This window comes from Rana temporaria, chromosome 2 (genome assembly GCF_905171775.1).
Source record: "Rana temporaria chromosome 2, aRanTem1.1, whole genome shotgun sequence".
Classification (NCBI taxonomy): Eukaryota; Metazoa; Chordata; class Amphibia; order Anura; family Ranidae; genus Rana; species Rana temporaria.
Window position 1 is genome coordinate 456,642,023 of NC_053490.1, and position 10,694 is coordinate 456,652,716.

Sequence of the window (10,694 nt, forward strand, 5' to 3'; positions counted from 1 at the left end):
CGATACGTATTCTACATATTTTTTGTAAAAAAAAATCGCAATAAACGTTTGGTTTGCGCAAAAGTTATAGCGTTTACAAAATAGGGGTTCGTTTTATGGCACTTTTATTTTTTACTAGTAATGGCGGCGATCAGCGTTTTTTTTTTTTCCTGGCAAATTAGGGGGTCGTCTTTTACGCCTGCAAATACGGTAAGAAAAATGCGCTTCATTTATAAAGCAAAAATAAAGGTCTACAATCTTGTCCCTGACATCTTTGGTCTTGGTCATGATGGAGAGATTGAAATCGAATTGCTTCTGTGGACGGGTGTCTTTTATACAAGTAACAAGCTGAGATTAGGAGCACTCCCTGGGAGCCAGAAATCTTGCTGATTGACAGGGGATCAAATACTTTTTTCACTCAATAAAATGCAAATCAATTTATAACTTTTTTGAAATGTGTGTTTCTGGATTTTTTTGTTCTGTCTCTCACTTTTAAAATTTATAGAGTGATCATTTATTTGTCAGTGGGCAAACATACAAAATCAGCAATATTTTTTTCCTTTTCTGTATATGTTAAGTTTCCTAGTGGCAGTCGCTGAAGACTATTTTACAAAAGGCAAACTCCAGTGCCATCCTTGTTATCCTTTCTTACCCTCTTTGTAATTCATTTTCCCTTCTCGGTGACTCACTGAGAATGGTGACAAACCCTGTAATCTACAATAGTCAGCAATGTCAGCTTCCATAATTCTACTTGTATAGGTTCACTTAAAGCTTAACCAATAAGAATAGAATTAAAGAACTTAACTATTGCTACTTTTGGTTTTGAATAGTACACTTTTGAGACTTTTTAATCCTGGATTAGAGGACAGTAGTTTAGATTTTTTTGATGACATTGGCTGCATGTTTGTGTTTAGGTCAATGTTTTACTCACTTGCCAGGTAAGTTGGTAATCAAAAAAAAAATAAAAATAAAAAATAAATCTGCGCTATCAGGGTAACAAGCAGCTACATACAATCCAGTGAAACCAAGGAAAGAAATACAGACAAAATACAAAAAAATGCAGCGCTGAAAATAAATAGTAAAAAGACCGTGATGTCTATGTTCAACATTCACTAGTATGAATGTAAAAAAATGAATCCATAAAATAAAAAGTGGTATCAAATATTATGGTGAAAGCACTATAGACCTTATTGAAAAGGCAATGACTATATATGCATGAGTCCACAAAATTATACGTGAAAATTAAAGTCCATATACATAAACGTGGAAAAAATTTGAAATCATCAATGAGAGATCATAGTGACAAGACACCCACGGTGATTCTATTGGAATGTGATGATAGTGATAACACCCGCCACCAACAGGAGGCTTACCGGATGCGGTGGACCCAAGTGAGCTTATACCCAAAGGGTCAAATAGGCTTGTAAGCAGTGCAGATGAGATGGTACAGGAACACACCAATGCAAACGGACAACAAACAGCGATAGGATCTTCGCTTGGTATCAGGTGAAGAGGATACCTCAGCTAGGAGATGGCTCATACAGTGGGAAGAGCTTGCCCAAATTATGTGGAGGAAAACGAAAGGCACATAGCGTGATACCGTAAAAACAGAAACGTTTATTTATCGGTTAAAAACACTTACAATTTAGTGGATAAAAAAAGGACATCAATGTTTGTAAAGTGCATGGCAGCAGTAGAGTCCCGACATGTTTCGCTACAACTAGCATCGTCTGGGGTGAAACCCTACTGATGCCGCCATGCTTAAATTTGAAATCTGACCTCCTTGGAAACACACCCCTAGGGGATCATCCAATGGGAATGCACTTCCGGGTCGCCTCAGTAATCGTATATTGTTTGAGTGTGTAATAAACAAAACATATAGATTCTGTATTGCAATGAATATTAATGTTATTTGAGACCAATTTGTTAATTAAAATGCACTAACCTGGTCTGTTTGAAAATTAAGACAAACAGTCCATATTAATCCGGTGTAGTGGAATCACATAATATGATCGCATGTGAATCCAGGCTGGAGATCGGGGCCAATGGGATCAGTCAAGGTCACTATGTGAGGGACGTGGATCAATAGTTGATTCGATCGCTGTTACACATCCAGCCGGCATTTGGGTCACGTGACCACGCTGAACGAAGGCGCATAAACAAACCGTCATACGACGCGCCGTTCTGCTCATTCGCTCAGCGTTACACAACCCGATAGAGTGACGTATGTGATGGGCGTGTTCTCACTGGTTCATAATGCGTGCATGCGTGTGCGCGTATACGTGCGTTGCGCTCCACGTTAGACTGGATACAGTGCGCTGCGCTCCACTGTGCGTTCCGGGATACGGAAACAAACAAACAGCCCGGGCAGCCACAGATAATGTATATACGATAAAACAGGGAATAAACGCAGAAGTGACATGAAATTAAACTATCACTAAGACAGTAAAGTGTGTTGGAATAAAAATGTGTATATTTATTTACATACATAAAAATTGTAGAAGTGACTCATTTATTCCATAATAGGAGTCACATTGAGAGGCCAGAATACCAATGGGAAATTGTATATTGGCTATGAATGTCAATAAGCATCCACATTTGTAAAGGCATGACTAATGACCCCTAGAAAAAATAGTGTAAAACATATAGGGGATATGTTATAAAAAGGGAGAAAATGAACATTGAATTTCCCCAATCCATTGGGTCTATGTCCAATTGGAAAATTTCATGTCTGAGCGTGTAAAACTACAAGGCCCAGGAAATGACACTCCCCTGAACAATCCCCTAGGCAAACTATAAAATTGAACGATAATATCTATGAACATATTGAGATTAATACAATACATACTGTTAAAAGTATACATAAAAATCTAAAACACTGATAAAACAAGTGTGAATGAAAGAAAAGAAATAAATATTGTCTCATGGGAACATACTATATGGACATAATAATATGTCTCAAATGGAACTGATGTATTAAAAAATTATAAAGCAGTAAATGAATGGTAGATAGGGACATCTGTGTATTTCCTAGGATTTGTTAATGAAAGAGTTGATGTCCCACTCTACATTAAGGCCCAATGGTGTGTGTGTGCCCAATTCGTATATCCAGAAAGTTTCGAGTTGAGACACCCCACGGGTTTTTGGACTACCTCTCCATGGCGCCACAAATTGATCTATAATGAGAAATTGTGTGCCAGTGGGGTTCTGGGCATGATGTTTTTTGTAATGCCTGGGTACAGTATGGTAAATGTCACCGGCTAAAATAAGGGCTATATGCTCAGCAACTCTTACAGAGAATTTCCGGATAGTGCGGCCAACGTATTGCTGGCCACACGGACAAGTGATGAGGTACACAACGTACTTAGTTGAACAGGTACAAAACTGTTTAATAGGGTAAACTTTCCCGGTTGTTGTGGACCGAAACTCAAGGTTCTTAGTCCTGCCTGAGATGTTATACCTACATACCGTGCACCTCTTACAAGGATGGTAACCAACTAACTGGAAAAAGAAAGAAGGACGTATAGGGGGGTTGATAATATTCGGGGCTATTTTACTTTGGAGTGACGGTGCACCCCTGAATATAACTTTGGCTCGTTCGGGTAGAACGGACCCCAAAACTCGGTCATTTCTCAATATGTTCCAATGTTTGGAAACAATGGATTTGACCAGTTTATGTTGCATGGAGAAAGACGTGAGCAATGCCCATTTGAAACTCTCATCTTGTTCTCTTTTTGGTTTGACCTCCAGTAGGGAACTTCTATCTACTTCAAGCGAAGATTTAAGAGCCAGTTCTATGTTGGCAGGATCATATCCTTTATCAATGAACCTGTGTTTGAGGATGTTAGCCTGTGTAGAAAAAGTGTCTAAATCTGTACAGTTCCTTCTCAACCTGAGGAACTGACTTCGGGGTATAGAGTTCAGCCATGACGGATGATGGCAGCTATCAATTGAAATGAAGCTGTTACGGTCAGTTTTTTTGAAAAATGTTTTAAACTGAAACCGGTTGTTTACAATGTTGATCTCCAGATCTAGAAATTGAATAGTATTTGAGCTGGCAGTATGGGTAAGAGAAATCCCCCGGTCATTGTTGTTCAAATGACTCATAAAAATCTCTAGTGTTTCCAAGCTGCCATCCCATAGGAGGAGGATGTCGTCAATATACCTCGCCCAGAACACCAGTGAAGTGGTATTATAGGCATAGACGACATCCTCCTCCCATTTGGCCATGAACAAATTAGCGAGGCTTGGGGCGTATTTAGCCCCCATAGCCACGCCTCTTTGTTGTAAATAAAATTGTTCATTAAACCAAAAATAACTATGTTTGGTGGCAAATTTTAACAATTCCATGATATAATCTGTCTGGAATGTGGCTAATGTCTGATCTTTCTTTAAAAAATAATGTACGGCTTCAAAACCTGTATCATGAGGGATGCACGTATAAAGTGACGCTACATCAGCTGTCACCATAATATAATTACCCTTTATTTCAACACTGTCCAATTTGTTTATGGTTGCCCTTGTATCTCGAAGATAGGAGGGAGTGCGTTGTACCAAGGGTTGTAAATAATTGTCAATGTAACGACCCACCCTGGAAGTAACAGAGTCGATCCCACTTAAAATGGGTCGACCAGGTGGGTGTACAGGGTCTTTATGGACCTTAGGAAGATAATATATGGTCGGTATCCTAGGGACCGTGGGAACTAAATATTTCTTTTCTTTTAAATTTAAAATCTTTCTTTCAAAACCACTATCTACTAGTGTTTGTAGCTCTGCTTTAAACCGGGATGTAGGATTGGCGGCCAATTTGGAATAAGTATTGGGCTCATCCAATAATCGGAACATCTCGGTTTCATAGTCGGATTTATCGAGGATGACTATGCCACCCCCTTTGTCCGCGGGACGGATAATAATGTCCTTGTTTTGACATAGGGATTTAAAACCGACACTAGACATCGGATGATTAGAATTACGTCTATCTGGTATCTCTGCTAGATCTTTCAAAACAAGATCTTTGAAAATATTAACTGCGGCTGCGGCTGGAACAGATGGATTAAACAATGAAGGGTTCCTCAACCCTGAATGTACTGTGCCAGAGGTAGCCGCTCTAGGTTCATTTATGATGGGGTTAGTAATTAGGTATCTTTGTATGTTAATTTTACGGATGTATTTTTGGATGTCAATGAAAGTCCCAAATTTGTCTAAACGTTTCGGAGGGGCAAATTTGAGGCCCTTATCCAAGACAGATAATTCATCCTGTGTGAAAACTTTAGTACTCAGATTAAAAACCCCTTGTCCTTTTATGTTCGTCTTCGTTTTCCGCTTCTGAACTCTCTTGCCCCCTCGGGTACCTCTCTTAGATCGGAACCCCTTACATTTGTAACTTGGTCCTCGTGAAAATCCCGTTCAACATAGGTATCACGATGGGTAGGGGTGAAACTGCGATTAGATGGTTCGTGATGGTTTTTTAAGTTGGTAATCAAAGCATCCATAATCCTATCCTAACAGGTTTTTGTTTAATCACTTTCCTTACAGTGACGGCTGATTGGAAAACCTGTACTGAGAATATATGAGAGCCAGTTTGTAAAGTTTGTCAAACAGCAGTAGTCATCCTATTATATACAAGGGAATTTTAAGAGGGGGGTGAAAGAATTTTTATTTATCAAGAAAAAAAAAAAATGTATTTATAATTTAAAAATTAAGTTACAGCCGAATTCTCCTATGTACTATTTTGGGACATTTAAAAAAAAATTTTTTTCTTTTTTTGGAATTTTCTCGCAGCACATGTACGAGGGGACCAAAAGTTCTTTGCCTACAGTTGCTCACGTTGCAATAAAACTCCCCTGTGACATTTGTCCCATATAAAGCTACCATCATGTTTATATACATTAAAAAATATAAGTAATATATTTTTTTGCAGATTTGGAGCGGTTTTGAACAGTTTAGAGAACAATTGTTTGCGCAAAACAGTTTCTTCATGTGTTATGTGAATTTTATTTTTTTATGAAACTTATTTGGCCCATTTCAGAGAGGGTTACCTGGTGTATGATCTTTTCCAGCTAAAAATCTTTTCTTCCAGGTCCCTATAAGCAGAGAGCTCCCGTCTTTGCAAGGTTGGTCTTCTTCGCCTGCTCATCATATTGGAGTTCCTCCGGTTGGCCAACCATTTTGTTTTTTCTTCAGTTCTAAAAAATTCTGTCACTGACCTAAAGTAATCTAATGTAACTTCATGACTCCATGCTACAGGTGCATCTGTAAGAAAGCCACAGTGGCCTCCATAATGTGTCAGCAGCAGCAGAAAATAAGGATTTGTCCTGAAAAGTTCAATGGGGAGAGTAGACTCTGGTGGGCCTCGAATAGGATCGTCAATGCTACAGATAGACAGGACAGGGACAGCAACTTCATCCACGTCACGGAGCGGATCATTTTCTTCCCAGTAATCGTCCCAGCTTAACTTCTTAGTCTTGCGTTGACAGTGCAGAATCTCATGTAGTTCCTGGAGGGACTGACTGTCAAATAATTTCCCAGTTGGTAGAATTTCTCCTAAAACCGTGAAGTATCTGCAATGGGGAAATGTGGTTTGTCAATGAAAATGTATTATGATCTTGTAGTATTCACCTTTTTGTAGGTACTTTTGTACCAAGGCAAGTGTAATATTGGTGCTATGCTAACCTTGTGCGTTATGAAAAATAACTTGTAGTTATTTACCATTTTCACAGCAGTCTTAGGGTATCAAGATTATTTCAATGTTATATATACAGTGCTTGGCATAAATGAGTATACCCCTTTTGAAAAGTAAGATTTTAATCAATATCTCAACACAAAAACAAATATCCAAAATTTGAACATATCATCTGTTTTTATAGAACATTTGTTTAGCTCATTTCATGAAAGTAAGGTTATATAATATAACTTGGATTACCAAGTCTAAAGTTTTACTCAAATTAGTTGATGCAACCTGGTGCACTCCAGCTGTACATGGATGAATAAAGGATACCTACAAGTAAGCTTTGCAAATGTTTTGCATGTGTAGGCAGGTAGTGGTTAATACTGCCCTGGTTGGGAATGTTGGGGTTATGTTTCCTGGGTCTTTCTTGGCAGCATTTCTTCTGTACCCCCCCACCCGGTCTTTTTTCATATAAAAGGGACAGAGATCATGACCCAGTGGTGGAGAGAGAAGAAAGTCTGAGTCTTGGTCTCATGGACCTGTTGTTGCCAGAGTCTGCATTACCATGCTGAGGTCAGAGTTCCTGCTATTGAGGGAGATTGCTGGGACTCCCTGAAAATGCCAATTATTATGGACAATTATCCTATGCAAATATGCTGGGGCAGGCCAAGTTAGGCCCCTTTCAACCACGATATTCGGCCGCTAGCGTTGCGGTTTTAACCCTCGCTAGTGGCCAAAAAAGGTTTAATGAAGTGCATGCATGGAGTCCACGCTAGCCATAGTGGGACCCCATACCGTTACTGGAATGAGGGAGTGATACGCTGAACAGGTGGAGAGCGCAAAGGGCTATGCATGTCCCTCATAAATGCAACTGTGACAGTAAAGGTGTGCATTAACACGGGGATGTGAGAGCTGACTGGAGGACGATTCAGTGTGCTAATGTAAATGGCGTTCGGTACCATTTAAAGGAACCACATGTGTAAGGTCATGACTTTGTGTTAAGTGCCTAGTGTAGGCTAGAAAAACCCACCCTGGGGTAAGCCTCCTGTGACCCACAATTGGTGCCCAACAAGGAGGGGAATAGGAAGTGTCCCCTGCCTGCCCCCCACCCTTACACATGTATTTCAAGATATCATTTGAATTTCTGATTTTAAAATCGAAGATGATTTACTATCTTAAAGCGGAGGTTCACCCTAAAACAATTATATACCATTACATCCAGCATACTTCCGACATCTACAGTATGCTGTTTTTTTTTTTGCCGTACATACCGTTTTATTGTTATTTTCTGGGTTCTGGCTCCCGCGGGAGCGGGCGTTCCTATTCAGAGGTTAGATTATTGACGTCTGGTGAAAAACTTCCCCTGGCGCGTAAGGCACCTCACCAGTTTTCCGTAAGTAGCCGACCTGTAAATCGGCTCTATACAGCGCCTGCGCCCGCCATGTAGAGCTGACTGCGCAGGCGCCATATAGAGCCGACTCACAGTTCGGCTACTTACGGAAAACTTGTGACGTGCCTTATGCGCCAGGAGAAGTTTTTCACCAGACGTCAATCATCTAACCTCTGAATAGGAACGCCCGCTCTCGCGGGAGCCTGAACCCGGAAGCTGGGGGAAAAATAACAATAAACCGGTATGTACGGCAAAAAAAAAAAAAAAGAAGCATGCTGTAGATGTCGGAAGTGTGCTGGATGTAATGGTATATAGATGTTTTTTAGGGTGAACCTCCGCTTTAATTTTTAGTGCCCTAAAACATTTTTTTTTTTTTTCATAAGAAAGTGCCCTAAAACGTTAACATATTCATCCATGAATGTCATCAAAACAAACATGCAAACTATCTTTACTGGGTTTGCCTTACCTTCTGAGAATAGTTTTCTGATAAAGAAGCAGAGCCCATTCATACAGCCATGGGAGCTTGTTCTCGAACCATTCTTGGCAACGAAACACTGGAGAAATGCAGGCTACAGCTGTCAAATAACTAGATGAGCCGCATTCTCCTAAATAGGCCAGCAGAAGTCCAGACCCCAAGCCTTCACTTACTGCAAAGATGGTGGAACTTGGATGCCTAAAACGAATATAAGTAACTGCTTCTTTCAGATCTCCCGGTTCACCAAAATCTTGTAGCTTGAGGGTTGTTAACGGGCATTCGTTTTGGCCCCGTCTGTTAAATATAACAGGGTAGTACCCTTTTTCTAGAGCCTGAAAACAAAGGTTCTGAATGTTCCTTGTTAATTTTCCAAAGGGGTTTGGAATGACCAGGAGCAGTGGTGGGTTGCCTGTAGCATTTGTGCCTCTTCTCATCCTTGAGATTTGTCTTGGGCCCACTACCCAATCTAAAGCAACAAGTCCACCATCTGCAAGCTGTAAGTGGTCTCTGCATAACTCCAGAGGGATGTAGGCTGGTAGTAAGTGTTGTACAAGAGTCTGAAGATGTGGACATCTCTTCCACCACCAGCGAATTGGTTCTTGTTGTGGCAAACGCTGGATATCTTTAAGAAACCAATTGGCAAGAGCCGATGATTTGCATATCAGTTCATACCCTATAGGAAGGTAATCCTGGAAACTCCCAAATACAACTCCATGGTAGTCCTCTCTTTCACCGTCGGCTTTTTTCTTTTTATATCTTAATAGAACTTTGCTAAAAATGCTAAGCAGAGAACCTAGGAGAGAAGAAAAAGCACGCCACAAAGCTGATACCGCAGTCATTTTCTGTGGCTTCAGAGATGTGTAATCGTTTCTGATATGTTGTCCTTGAACCTTTCATCAACACAAACATTTTTCCATCTCCCTTACTTAGCAAGTGCTTTATTTATTTAAGTGTTTTGCTCACAATTGGTGTTGGGATTTAGAAGAGGTTGAACTGATTATGTGCCAGAATGTTTGAACAGTGATTCATGTTTATGTTTAAAAAGAGCCTGCGGCTATATCCTCTGTGCCAGTGCTCTGCTGAGCTCTGACCTATTGGGAAAGGTACGATTTCCTATTAATGAAGAAAAATCATTACTGTCCAGTAAGCTGTGCTTCATTTGCTTCTCTTTGGGATCACAGAAGCATGTTTAAAATCTCTAGAGACAAGTGTGGAAGATCTGATCACATTTTAATGAGGGCTTTGGTTTCCGCTGTACAGTGTTCAAATATGTTTAACAGCAGAGTTTTTATTTGGATCTGTTTAAACAGCATGTGAGTTTTGTCTGCATTTGCTGTTTTCATGTGGAGGAAAGCTATGGCAATATCAGACAATTTAGAACTAGGTGATACTCCTGCGCTGTGTAGGATAAATGGGAAAAGGAGGGAGGTGATGGGGGGCCAGGGAATGGGTGTGGGCACTGCAGCAAACAAAGAAAAAATCTGTCCAATACAGACAGTGAATAGTGATTAAAAAGTGTATATGTCTGCGCTGTGAATTAAACTAGTGTTATAAGTGAGCAAAAGGAAGGGGAGGGGGGGAGGGGTGAAGTAGTGTGAACTTGGGAAGTGAAAAACTAGGCAGACAGAAAATGGAAGGGACCTATGTGACAATCTATAAGTACAGTCCTAACTGGACCGTATTAAAAATCCATGGTGAAAATGCTTCGGTGAAAAAACCATATAAGTGATGAAGATAAAAATATATGAAATATATATGATATGCAAAAAGTCCCGGATTAGTCCAAGTAAATACAAAACAGTTCCAGGTGAAATTAATGGAGTAAGTGGATGGTTGAAAGTGAAAACAAAATCCAAATGCACGTGGGTGGAAAATGTGCAGTTTGATCAAATCCACAACAGCATGCAGCCCACACCATAAGTGATCTTGTCAGCTTACCTCCCAGCTGTCACTTAAAGCCAAAGATAATTACCAATACTCCAAACTTACACGAAGTCAGAGAGACGAGCTCGGCGCTCGTGGAGATAGGCTCCCTTTTCTTACACGTTGTGTAAGTAGTGTAAGTGTATACTTACCCACCTTGGCTACATCCCTTTTCCTCATATGTGATAGAAGAACCAGGTTACACCTCATATTTTTTCTCCCTTATGTATGACCAATCACCGATGAGTACACAGAGTGAC

General features: G+C 40.2%; 1 protein-coding gene across 1 annotated transcript; it reads right to left on the bottom strand.

Annotated features, from left to right (window-relative positions):
* Window positions 1-5,453: 5,453 nt before the first annotated feature.
* Window positions 5,454-9,838, bottom strand: ABHD15 (abhydrolase domain containing 15). Its single transcript, XM_040338556.1, has 2 exons — window positions 8,503-9,838; window positions 5,454-6,539 (listed from the first exon to the last, which is right to left on the bottom strand). Exons 1-2 carry the CDS (start codon window positions 9,348-9,350, stop codon window positions 6,014-6,016), a joined length of 1,374 nt encoding a protein of 457 aa, XP_040194490.1. The 5' UTR covers window positions 9,351-9,838; the 3' UTR covers window positions 5,454-6,013.
* Window positions 9,839-10,694: the final 856 nt, after the last annotated feature.